At 34.9% G+C, this 13,926-nt stretch overlaps 1 protein-coding gene across 1 annotated transcript in view; it reads left to right on the top strand.

The window, feature by feature from the left end:
* Positions 1-1,089: 1,089 nt before the first annotated feature.
* The window catches only part of DET3 (vacuolar ATP synthase subunit C (VATC) / V-ATPase C subunit / vacuolar proton pump C subunit (DET3)), a 46,448-nt gene continuing 33,611 nt past the window's right edge, over positions 1,090-13,926 (top strand). The window contains exons 1-4 of the mRNA XM_089831676.1: positions 1,090-1,370; positions 1,469-1,537; positions 1,657-1,784; positions 9,193-9,292. Of these exons, the coding sequence (XP_089687802.1) occupies positions 1,251-1,370; positions 1,469-1,537; positions 1,657-1,784; positions 9,193-9,292 (417 nt within the window). The 5' untranslated portion in view covers positions 1,090-1,250. The remainder of the gene's footprint in view (positions 1,371-1,468; positions 1,538-1,656; positions 1,785-9,192; positions 9,293-13,926) is intronic.

Below are 13,926 nucleotides of genomic sequence, written 5' to 3'. Positions count from 1 at the left end.
GTTTTGCAAATGGGGTTGCAAGCAAAATGAGTTTAACCATAGAGGAAACTCTGTAGTTAAGCACGCTTGAGCTGGAGTAAACTGGAATGAGTGACCTCTTAGGAAGTCTCAATGCTTCACCTCTGTGAGCATCACCTAGATCCAATGAGTGCTAAGTATTCCATTCATTCTCATGAGAGATGGGTTCGGTAAACCACTACTCATGAAATATGGGTCAATGAGTTTGACTCAAAAATCGCACAGTTAAATCCTGATAGCAATAACATAGTTTGACTTGCTGTGGAAAATATCTCCTACTTATCAACTGATGAGCTTAAGGGGCTTTCTAATGAATGGTTCATAAGGCACAACACTTGGGTGAAGGTTTTGCAAATGGAGTTGCAAGCAAAATGGGTTTAACCATAGAGGAAACTCCATAGTTAAGCGCACTTGAGCTAAAGTAGTATTGGGATGGGTGACCTCGTTGGAAGTCTTTCTGCTTCACCTTTGTGAGCATGACCTAGATCCAATGAGTGCTAAGTAGATGGGTTCGGTAAACCACTACTCATGAAATATGGGTCAATGAGTTTGACTCAAAAATCACACAGTTAAATCTTGATAGCAATATCATAATTTGACTTGTTGTGGAAAATATCTCCTACTTATCAATTGATGAGCTTAAGGGGCTTTCTAATGAATGGTTCATAAGGCACAACACTTGGTAAATGTTTTGCAAATGGGGTTGCAAGCGGAATGGGTTTAACCATGGAAGAAACTTTGTAGTTAAATGCGCTTGAGCTAGAATAGTAGTGGGATGGATGACCTCCCAGAAAGTCCTGGTGCTTCACCTCTGTGAGCATCAACTAGATCCAATGAGTGCTAAGTGTTCCATTCATTCTCATGAGAGAGGGGTTTGGTAAACAACTACTCATGAAATATGGATCAATGAATTTGACTCAAAAATCACACATTAAATCTTGATAGTAATATCATAATTTGACTTGCTTTGAAAAATATCTCTTACTTACCTCTAATTATACTAAATATCCCATAAAAATACACTTTTTGAGAAAAAAAAACTATAAACTAAAAGAGGATACAATTTTTATCATCGCAAGGGGCACCCAAATATTTGCATGGATTCCTGATAGGTGCCTCTATATACAAAAGCTAGAAGGCGTTTCTCGGTTAGCACATAAAAGTGCAGGTATTAGAACGGATTGCATTAATTCTCTTGCTCTTCTGAGGCTTCGGCATCAGCGAGGTCTGCAATGGGGGGAAGCAGCAAGTACTTGTTGGTGTCTCTTCCTCTCCACAATTCAGCGTCCTCAACATGGCAAATCCTGCAGGAAGGAATCTCAAAGAATGCATTTGACACCCCTTCTTATAGAGTAAGTAAACAATATCATATAGATCCGCTAAATTATCATATAGATCTCTTATCTCCAAACTCGTTCCATTAAATATTGAATTCACTCTTTATTTCCAGTTCTATATACCAGACCTTCGGATTGGAACGCTAGATTCTCTGTTAGCTCTCAGTGACGATCTAGTCAAGGTAAGATTAATATGTCCACTCTATTGATTTTTCTCCAATGATGACAGAGGTAACCGATAATCCTTCAGGCTAAAGCAGATCCAATTTATGATTTTAGTTTCCTTTCATATGAATTTCAGGCAAATTCATTTGTGGAAGGAGTAACCCAAAAAATTCAGAGACAGATTGAAGATTTGGAACGGGCATCTAATGTTGATTCAGGGAGACTTACAGTGGAAGGAGTTCCTGTTGATTCATACATTACTAGGTATAGTTTTAGCGTTTTAAAAATTGTTTTTCCCTGTTTCATTTTTTGTAGGTTAACTTACCATCACAACAGACCACAATCTTTATCAAAATGCAGTCGATATTATGATACATTTGTTCCCTTTGGCGTAGAGTAAGCGGCTATATCGCTTCTTCATGCTGCCGAGAGCAAACCTCTAAAGCAATTGTTATACGATCCTCGGGCTAGATTTTTTTGGGTCATCGCAAAGTGAGACACCAATTTGGCATAACCCCACACGTGGGTTACACGATTCTCTTTGTCCTTTTAACCTTACATGTTTTTATAAATCTCGTTGCACTGGACTAAATAACTTGGTTGATCACCATCATGGTGTGCTTGATAAAATATATTGTTGCTGCTATTTTGATTTCCTTGTGATTTGGCAGTTTAAAATTCTGCAATCTTCTTTCTTTGACCATGATTTTTGCAATAGTAACATGTGGTGTTCTTTAGTTTGGTTCTAGATTGTTCCTTCCCCTTTTGGTTAGAGCCATCCAAAGACGTATTTTATCTTGTCTTCATGAGAAAAGCACGAACCTACAAACTCCATGTCCTTGCACTCTGCCAGGTCGCCACAATATTAAGCCTTTTAGGAGTCAGTGATCTCAATTTGTTCCCCACAATCACTATTTCCTTGATAGCTTCTCCATACCCTCTCATCTTATGCAACATGTCATTATCTCTGGCACAAAATTAGTCTCAGTTTCCTCATTCTCATGTCTTTGAAATATATTTTCAAGTTGTTGGAGATTTGTTACTTCTACCTTTTCTATTCCTTCAGGCTTTGTAGGATGTCTCTTCAAGGTACACACTGCATCATGTGCATTCTTGCAGCCCACTATGCAAATGAAAACATGTCTTCCATCAACAATCTCTTTTATTTTTGTGTAAGGCATTCCAATTAGCAGGAGCAATACAACTGGTAACTACGCAGTCACAAATTCCCGTTCACACCGATTTTCTCTCCAATATTCATATTTCTCTTCAGTATTCATATTTCTCTTCAATATTCATATTTCTCTCCTTTGAATTCTGGTGTATTTACTATTTATCCATGCATCATTAAGAGGGATGATAGCAACTTGAAAGGCCTAGATTGATAGTGAATGGTCAGCACAGATCAGAGCCCTCTCATGGACACATGACTGTTAGGCCCACCTTCTGGTTCGAGTACATGCTTGCTAGCACAATGGAAGAATGTCTGCTGGGATTTAGATAACATAATGGGCTTTCATCCAGCAGAGACATTACATGCTCAGTATAAGGTTAAAAAAACATTAAGCTCTGATGCTACATGTGAGTGCTGGTGTGAGAGAGGAATGAATCTGGCAGGACAAATGTAGAGTATTAGCATATAACTGGTATTTTCAGACCCAAATAAAACCATGCTACAATCCAGTTGCACCGTTATTTAAGCTAGACAAATATACTTGCTATATTTTATTTCTGGAATGCAAGTTGCATTGCAAAACATGAAGGTTATTCTGTTTCAGCAGAGAATGCCAAAATAAAACTTACTTTTTGTTTATAAAACATCAACCTAAAAATGCGATGCTACAGTAGCTTTAACCAAAAAACTGTCCAAGAAAGTGCATCTTATAGCTGTCAAAAGGCTATTGGAAATCATTAAAAGCTAACCAAAAGTAGAATCCTGTATTACTAGTAAAGCAAACAGCTAATAATGGCTGCTAGAAGGGTGACATGTTCCTGCAAATTTGTCAAGTATGTTGCCATTCAAATGTAATTCATGCCTATCAAATGTTTACTTAGTTCAGATTCACTTAAGTTGCTCCTTGCTTTATAGCTCAGCTGGAACACTTGGCATCTACATAGATGATCCTCAACATAAAATGATCCTATCTTTGAATCCTTGTGAAGAATTAAGTTTATATGCATTGAGTGATTTTACAAAGCACATTATTTTAGGCTGGTGATGTGGGCAGAGTATGATGTCATTCTGGGATGTTTTTTCCGAAAAATCCATTATGATTCTGTAATGTCTACTTTTTAAACAGATTATAATAATAAATAATAATAACTTAAAATAGCAAACAATAAAATATAATAATTATTTGAAATTAAAGTTTAATTTAATAAAAAATGAAGGGCTTGTGAACAATCACAACCATTGAAGGAAAAAGATATATAAGAGACAGCTCACAGCACCATTCGAAGAATTTTATTTATATTTGATTATTTACTCCATGTTGTGCAAGAACTATGGTTCAAACAACTTAACAATGATACTTCTATAGGCTTGTTGTTGGAAGACAAAAACTGCAACTCTTCAGGGTTATTGCACACAGCTTCAATATTGTGCAAATTCAGTTCGAAATAAAGTACCTTTCCAGTTAGCAGCAGATAGTGACTAGCTAAGGTCAAATATCAGGCTGTAGTAAGGGCAGGAAGGATGCTTCATTGAGTTATAGATGACCGCAGAAGGAAAGGGAGTGATTAATCAGTTGCTGGAAATATATGACTTCATCATAAACACCATTTTTTGAATATTAAATCTAATCAACTAAAGCCATTTCTAGAAGAGATTTCTGAGTCATATGTATTTCAATTTATTCTAATTGTGCAAACTTCTATTATTGAGGGTTAGATTTTATTATTTGAAGGAAAATTAGAAAAATTAAAAAAGGACATTACAAATGGTATGGGAGCTGTATCTTGCCAGCTTATCAGTTTTTGTTCATATGCAGTTTAGTGACATAACCAGTGAATATGGGAGATGGAGAGAAAATTTTCTTTGGGGATAGTTGTTTTAGGGAAGTTTGAAAAGAAGATTGATATAATGATAGAGATGTTGGATCAAATGCTCAAAATCAAGCAAAATAATACAAATGCTTCTAGGAGTCAGAGAAGAAGAATTAAATGTGAGGAATTCACAAATCACATTACAAGATGTTATTGATACCATGGATGCATTTCATAAATATTTTCCAATAAAGAGCCCTAGAGCACGTCTTTCACAAATTTCATGAATATGAAGAGTGGTATTAAGTTAGCAGGCAGCCATAAACATGAAAGTCTAGATGACCTTGGCAAGAATTCTTGTAGCATAACAATTGATATTGAGACCTCAGCAATTAGAGATTCAAGCCATAGCAAGACAGTCATGGTGAAGAGTGGTAACAATATAAGCCTTGGTGATGAGATGTGGACCAACAAAGAAATCAGACTTTGGTGTGAAAACATTGAACATGACAATAGTTAGTTTAGGAGTGAAGAAAATGAGGAAGCTGGGATTTTAGAGTCGAAGGAGACATTAAATGTTAGTCATTATAGACGTGGAGAAGCAAAAAACATTGAGGAGAATCCAGTATTGAAGTGTGAAGACATTTTCACATTTACAACTATTGTTGGTATTAAAGAGATGAAGAAAACGAGGAAGATGGGGTTTTAGATCTAAGGAGACATTAAATGTTAGTCATTATAGACATGGAGAAGCAGAAAACATTGAGTAGAATCCAGTATTGATGTGTGAAGACATTTTCACATCTTCAACTATTATTGGTTTTAAAGAGATGGAATAGAAACTTGATTCACAAGCACATGCAAATGATGTAATTTGTTGATCCAAAATTTGCTTCAAATATGACCATTGAAAAGAAATCTGAGCTGAAAAATAAAGATAAGAGACATGTTAAGACACTTATAGAATCTTTGGAGAAACCTATGTAAAGTTTTGGAGTATCTAAAAAGGAGCAAAAGACAATTTCTATTGACAGAGATTTAGCAATCACCAAAGTAAGAAACAAATGAAGATCAAGGAAGCTAAGGATAGTTTTTGAAATGGATTTTAACATCCTGTTTTTCCATCCTTAACTAACAACTATTGAACACAGTCACTTTTCCATATTCATGAGCGTGAGAAGGCAGTTATAACAGCTAGTTCATATGAAAGAGATTAATGGTTAGAATCAGTTCAACTGAAATATCGTAACTATCAATTGAAGGAGCATTCAACCAACAAATATGATATATATAATTGCCATTGTAACTAATTGTTACTAAATGGAAAGAGAGATCTTTTCTACTAAGTTCAACTGATCAGTACTGAAGAAAATATTTGTAACCGTCACATGATAATTTCATATTTAACTGAACCTTAACAATATGAAAGTAAAATACCGTTATTCGTGAATGGCTTAAGAATACAGATCTTGACCCCCCTTCTGTAACAAGCTATTTTCCATTCCTCTTAAAATGACTAAATATAATTAAATTACATTTCCTGTTCACTTGAAAAACAGTTATGACAACTGCGTTACATAATCAAATGAAAGGGAACAGATTAAGTGAATACTAGTCAATCGAAAAGAGAGTAACTGCTTAAATGATATTAACAATCTAAACGCAACTTCAGTTGAATTTGCAAGTACATAAAAAAGAAAATATTTGTTAAAAGAAAATAATTTGAATGCAGATCATATCTCTGTCTTGTACAAGCCTTGGCATCTAGTGGAGAGGAGAAGCATTGTCAAGGGCTTAACCTCCCAACCATGGACCCTTACGTATCGCCACACAATCTTATTTGAAAAGGCTCTCCCTACTTGGGATTAGGCATGAGACACCCCTGTCCTGGCACTGAGCATCCAGGTGATAGAATGTCACACCACAACTGGCTTGACAACAAGAATCATACCCTTAGACCACCATGAAGTGACTTGGTTTGATTAATTACAGTCATTACTTGTTTATTCATTATTGATTTTCTTCTCTTAATCATGCAGGGTTAGCACACTATTTACTGTTTATTAGTTCACTCGCTTCATCTTGACTCTACTGGTCATCCTTGAGGAATTTCTGGGGTGAAGGTCCAAATGTTGTTTTATCACGACCATTTACATTCTGCGCAATCCAGTGGACTTGTGGCTTAGCAAAAGATTCACGCTACTTGCAAATTATTTACTGGTTCTTCTAGAGAGTGATGTCTCTCATCTCAGAGACATATGGGAAATGCCTCTGTATAAGCTTGCACTGATATGAATCCTTTTAAACAAATTACCCATATTGGATCAATATTCTGATAGATACTACTATCAGGTCTAGATTAAAGATTTCCTTCTCTAGCATTTAAGGAATCAAACTTCTATTATCAAATTTGAAAGAATATTAAAAAGAATGCATGGCTTGACCTGCCTTCTTGTGATAGAGGTTGTTGCGATATCTGGTTCTTGCACTTGCAAAAATATAATTTGAGACCTTCCAATTGTGAAGCCCCAATCTGGGCTCATGGCATTGAAGCGGGATGACACAAAATATAAACTAAGAAAAGGATGGATTGCAGTCAATACAACTGTGGTATGATGGGAGTATCTCCAGTACAAACTGCGATTGTACTAATAGATAGAGACTGGAATCAACTGCAGAGTATACCCACTGTGGAAAAGCTTATAATAACAAAGCTAAACAAGTCCGAGGGATGGTTATAGCAGAATTACGGCACTTGGTAAATACTATGGAAATTGGGGCCTTTGTCATTGAATCCCACCGCATATAACTTGCTCTCCTCCATGCTCGGTTAGAAGCAAGTCCAAGACAAAGGTGGCGATGAGAGTTGCAATGGAGACAAGGAGCCATCCGCTTAAGTGGTCACCGTGGTGACATAAGGCTCGATGAAACAATTAGCAAAGTGGCCGCTCATGATAAAATAATAAGACCTTAGCCAAGGATGGAAAAAATAATATTATAAAAACATTGGCTTAAGATGTAAATAATATTTTTTATATAATGATCTTTATATATATATATATATATATATATATTACAATTGTTATTAGTTCTTTTCATGCTCAAATGGAAAACTTTTATTATCTCATTAAAGTTGTCAATCCAGTTAGCTCACGGTAGTCCCTTGGTATACCCTTGCTTGCCTAGCTATTTTCCCTTAGCCATGGTGGTTAAGACTCATACTTGATGGCTCAATGGTAGATGGTGCCCTCATGCCCAATTCCTTCTCTGGCAATGCTTCCCCCCCTTTGCTGCATTCTCGCAAGAGAAATTTATCATGGTAATAACATATATCTCATCATTTTATGAAATGAAAATTATCATAGAATATGATCATATTAGCCATCCATTTACAATTTATATTGTCATAACAATTGACCAATATTCCAGTTTCCCATGAGATCATAACGAATAATCAACACTTCATTTTCACACAAAACTGTAACGGATAACTAATTTAACCAATCGCTCAACTTCTCATGAAGCCTCAACGGCTATAAAGAAACATTTAAAATTGAGCCAAAAGTTGGGATGTAACATGGATGCAGAGAGATTTGTCAATTGGGATAACCAAGTTTTTGAAATAAAGGAAGAGAGATATCTTGGTTCAAGTTCCACAACTTGTGATGATATCAGACTAGTGGAAGATGAATGCTGAAATGATTTTTCAGAGAGAAATGGCCCTTCAAAAAGTTGGAAGCTGCAGTAACAGATCAATTAGCAGAGTCGGCTATCTTGTATGAAACTTTGCAGGACAACATGAATCATCAAGCAAAATGATTTGAAGACATGAAGGACAGTTGTTCAAAAACACTTTGCACTGCATCTTAGAGAGACTCACAATATTTCCAAGACTGGTTTGGGATTCTGTTATATCCAAGAAAGATTTGGTGAAGTGGAGAAGAAGTTGCAAGAGCATCATAGGATCTGTTTGCTTGGTGACCAAAAATCTTGGGATGGGCAGACTGCAATGCTCCTTTTCTAAACGAGATTATAAAAATAATAAATAATAATAAATGAAAATATTGAATGATAAAAAGTAAAATGGAATATAAATTATAATTGTAAAATATAATTAAAGTTTACTGTGATCAAAAGTCAAGGGGCATGTGAAGAATCAAAGAATTGCAACCATTGAAGGAAAAAGATACATAAGAGACACCAAACAAGGATAAGTAAGCATTGTATGAACAATTTTTTATTTATTTGATTATCACTCCTTTTGGAGGAAGGACTATGGTTCAAACAATTTGAAGATGAAATTCCTACAGGCTTGGAATTGGAGAATGAAAAGCCAGAAGAGTGATTTGACTTAGAATCACCATAATGCAAATCTGATTATAAATTAATTCACCTGTACTATCAGCAACATATTGGGAGTGATTAATCAGCTGCTGGAAATAGAGAAAGTGATATTGAAAACCATTTTTTGAATATTATATCTAACATGCAGTAATTATTGAATCACATGGATTCCATATTCATTCTAATTGTGTTAACTTACATAACTGAGGGTGAGTTTTTATTATTTTAAGGGAAATAAAGAAAATTTAAAAAGCTTCAATACAGATTCAATCTATCTACAGTGCGCATTATTTTATTTGTATTTTTCCAAAGCATCAAGCTTGATGTTGGTTTGCTTGTGCAGGTTTACATGGGATGAAGCTAAGTACCCTGTACTGTCGCCCCTTCGAGAGACTGTGAATACCATTCACGAGGCTGTATCAAAGCTTGAAGATGGTCTCAAGGTAAATGGGAAACTGGTGTTTTGGCTTCTGTTTACTATTATCTTAGGTTTTCTGCCTTATGCCATTCACATACCCCTGTAGGATTTTACTTCACTTATCTCCTTTTGGCAATTGTAACCCTCTAATAGTTTTAGTAAGACCTATAAGAGCATATAACTTTTAAGTAGTGGAATGTTTTTCAGGAGAATATTATATTTTTTCTTCAAATAGCATTGGCTAATAGGTCACAGCTATTAATGGGATGAATTTTTCTTTTTTGCTATTAATTCTTCAGAGCTGAATTGTTTAGTTAATTCCTCTGATTATCTGCCTTCTTTTGGCAAATAAATCATACACAGTTTTGGCCTTTTTAAAATTTCTTGAATCATATTTTTTCCCTTGGTTATATCTGGCTTGTGTACATATCAGAGAGAAACAAATGAAAATTTGGGAATATGATTCAAGCAATACAGAAGAAATTCTAAGGAGTAACACCCACAAAAGCTAGTGATTTCAGAGGGTCATTTGGTCCAGAATAATTCAGATGAACTAAATGTAGCTAGAGTTGAACAAAGAAATTTTCAGGTGTAGAGATTGTAGTGTATTATGTGATGATACCAACATTCATATCTGGCAGGAAAAGTGCTATCTCTTTGAAAATTATTTGTATGTTAATATTTACTACAACTTTTTTCTTAAAAAGGATGTGATAAACAGTTGAAATGCACCTGTGAGATAAAATATAACACTTTTAGGGAAGAATTGTGGAAAGGACTTATAGGTGATTCCATAGTTTTCACTTAAAAAATGAGTAAAAATATAATTTTCAATGAAATAAAATAATAACTGATCAATTGATAAATGTTTAAAGTTATTTCTCCGTGTTTAATGTTTTTTCAAGTGCATTAGTTATCGACTTATCACAATATTGAATACACCCACATCTTGTATATTTAATTGCAGTGATGTATCATTTATTGATGTAATCACTCACCTATAAATACTGTAATTAGGATGGCATTAAATATCAAAAGAACTTTTAGTTATTTCTCCTTATTATATTTATATTTTTAATCTTTTCTATTTTTTTTGAGTTCCTGATATTTTCTCGATAATATTTGTGCCCTAAATGACACAAGGGATAAAATGAACAAAAACCTTTGTTACCAAGAGATGGGGTACTTGGACATTGGCATTGGCAATGGTATGGCTAATTTCCACAAATAGGAGATAAGGGTACTTGGAGACACCATTTTTTTGATATAACTTAGTTATATTGCAGAAAATATCATGATAGAGAACTTTGAAAACAAGAATAGTAAATCAGTCTTACAAGAACAGTAAATAGTAAAGGGAATTTCTCTTTAGACCATTACAGTGAAAGTAGATCAGCCATGTAACTGTTTATGCCCCTTTGAAAAGTCTACGTTGTCAATAGATCTGACCACTATAACTTTGCATCTATTTTTATTTCATCCCAAATATCAGCTGAAACATTATGCATGCTTTTTTATTTATTTGGCTTACTTTATTGTCTTTTAATGCATTTGTCCTTTAACACATTTCCCTAAAGTTTTCTGGGGCGAGATGCCAAGTTTTGGTTGGGAGACATTCCAGACAGCAGCCAGAAAAGAACCCTGCAAGTTAGGATGTTTCTGAAGACGTCTTCGGTACTGGTGACAAATCCCTGTCTTTGAGTTGCGTCTTGAGGGGCGAGAGATGGGTCTCCGGGTAACCAAGACAAAACATGACCATTGATATATATATTTTTTTGTGTTGACATTCACAACACATCAGTGTGTGCTGACCATGCATACACACATTGTTGTTTCTCCTGACAATCAATATGCAAGTCGGAGAAGTGTAATCACGCCAATCCACTTGAAAGTAGTGCAACATTCCAATGCAGCACTCTTCAAACTTACACAATGTACTAGTGGAAGACTTACCCCTCTTTAGACAACTCATGATGAGGTTCAAGAAGGAGTAATGACAAGCATCAAGCTAAACCGATGTCACCAAATAAGGAGATAGGCTTTCACCCTATTAGAGTGACCAGGTTCTTGTATCCATCATGTAGTCATTTAAACAAAAAACTATTGCAAGAAGGAAAGATACAGTGCATTTGTTAATTTCTTAGGGCCCGTTTGGTGAGCGGAATAGGAATACGTATTCCAAAAATTTTGAATTCCTTGTTTGGATGCACCAAAACGGGATTGGAATATGAGGTAAAATAGGAATACGTATTCCAATTTTGGCCCAAAAATGGGGTTTTGCAATTCCATCCAAATAGGTGGTATTGGATTACGTATTCCTATTCCATTTTATTTTATTTTAGAAAACATAAATTTTTGGGTTCGCGAATTCCCATCAAATATTGGCTGAACCAAATGGAGAACAGGAATACATTCTATTCCAGAATACGTATTCCTATTCTGCTCACCAAACGGGCCCTTATTTCAAATGTGAATTAAGCCACATCCATCAATCTGTTTGAATTCCACCAAGTAGCATACACAAATAGTAAATAAATGACATTGCTTTTTCTTCACAGTTTCACTTGCACAACCAAGGTGACACTTATGAGTTAGGGCACTATCTAGTCCACCTAGTTGCACAAGAGTATGGTCTCATGTATCAAAGAACACAAATGCACTTAAAGCATATTTAGAAAACTTAAAGAACCATAATGATATGTTTTTACACGAAGATGGGAGAAATTTTCAGCTTTCACAATTTTCACCTTTTATCGTTCTTGTTTTCATAGGAAAACTTGCATTTGCCTTGGAGAACCAGATTTTTTTTCTAGCAAATTTTACCATCAAATAGGGTATTTGGAGTCTGGACACCTATGGGACGTGTATGTCTGGAAATCAATTTCACCGATTAAAGCAAAATAATAATTTCAAGAAGCATAATTGCATCTGTACAGCAGACATTTCATTCTAACTAGGAAAGAGGTTTAAACACATGATTTGATTTATAACTTTTGATGATTTCAGTTTGGAGTAAAATGAACTATGCCATTGAATTCTAAGTGTTCCAAACTACACATTTGAGGGTGAGATGCCGGTTTCTGATTTGGAGAATTTTTAAATAGCAGCCAAAAGAACTTCATGCGTTGGGAAGTTTCCAGATATGTCTTCGGTATTGATGACACCTCTCTGTCTTTGAGATGTGCTTTAAGAGGTGGGAGATGGGTCTCTGGGTAACCATGTCGAAAACATGACCTGTGATTTTCTAATTTTTTAAAAATGTGTTGACAATCACAACACATCAGTGTGCACTGCGCACACACATTGTTGTTTCTCATGACAATCAATATGCAAGTTGTAGAAGTGCAATCACACCAATCCACTGGAAAGTAGTGTACATTCCAATGAAGCACACTTCAAGCTTACACAATGCACTTGTGGAAGACTTACTCCTCTCTAGACAACTCACTGTAAGGTTCAAGAAGGAACATTGACAAGTGTCAAGCTAAACAGATGACACCAAATAGGGAGACAGGTTTTCACCCTATTAGAAATACTAGGTTCATGTATCCACCACCTAGTCATTTAAACAAGAAACTATTGCAAGAAGGAAAGATGCAATACGTTTGTTAATTTCTTATTTTAAACATAAAAGAGGAAGCATGTGAATTAAGCCACATCCATCAAGTCTGTTTGAATTCCATTAAGAGCATACACAAATAGTAAAGATATGGCATTACTTTTTCTTCATAGTTTTACTTGCACAACAAAGGCGACACTTAGGATACTATCTAGTTCACCTAGATTGCACAAGAGTTTGGTCTTATGTATCAAAGAACACAAATGCACTTAAGGTGCATTGAGAGCACTTAAACAACCATAGTGATATATTTCTCTACATGAAAAAATGGGAGAAAGGTGCAAAGGGTCAATTTTCACCTTTCAAACTTTTTTGAAAGGATAAATATTAAATTTTCATCTTGCTAAACTGATCACCCCTTTTATCAGTTTTGTTTTAATAGGCAAACTTGCATTTGCCTTGGAGAAATAGAATTTGTTTCTAGCAAATTCTACCATCAAATAGGGGATTTGGACTGTAGAAAGTTAGTGAGATATAGAAAGCACTCAAATTTTATCCTTATCTCCATTCATGAATAGGGAATGAACACCTATAGGATGCATGTCTGGAAATCAATTTACCTATAGGATGCATATGTCTGGAAATCAATTTCACCAAGTAAAGCAAGAAAATAATTTCAAGAAGCATAATTGCATGTGTACAACAAGCATTTCAAATTAACTTGGGAAGAGGTTTAAATACATTACTTGATTTCTAAATTTTGATGATTTCAATTTGGAAAAAATAAACTATGCCATTGAAGTCTAATTGCTTCGAATTACATATTCATTACATACAAATTCACATTTTTCCACAATAAAGAATGCATGTGTGCATTTAAGACATAAAATATTAACAATGTGATACCTATCTTATTACTTACAATCAAGAATGTATATCTGCATATAAGACAAATATTGAAAAAAAATGACATTTCTCATATGACATACAAATTCATCTTTCGCCACATTATAGAATGTGCGTGAGTCAAAGCCCATTTTGATTGAAATCTAAAAACTTGAATAAGAGTACAATTAGATATCTGCATCCATTGAATACAT

This window comes from Cupressus sempervirens, chromosome 5 (genome assembly GCF_028749045.1).
Source record: "Cupressus sempervirens isolate cs-2001-9-10 chromosome 5, ASM2874904v1, whole genome shotgun sequence".
In the NCBI taxonomy this organism is placed as follows: Eukaryota; Viridiplantae; Streptophyta; class Pinopsida; order Cupressales; family Cupressaceae; genus Cupressus; species Cupressus sempervirens.
The sequence above is the reverse complement of the archived record's forward strand: the minus strand, read 5'-3'. Positions and strand labels throughout refer to the sequence as shown.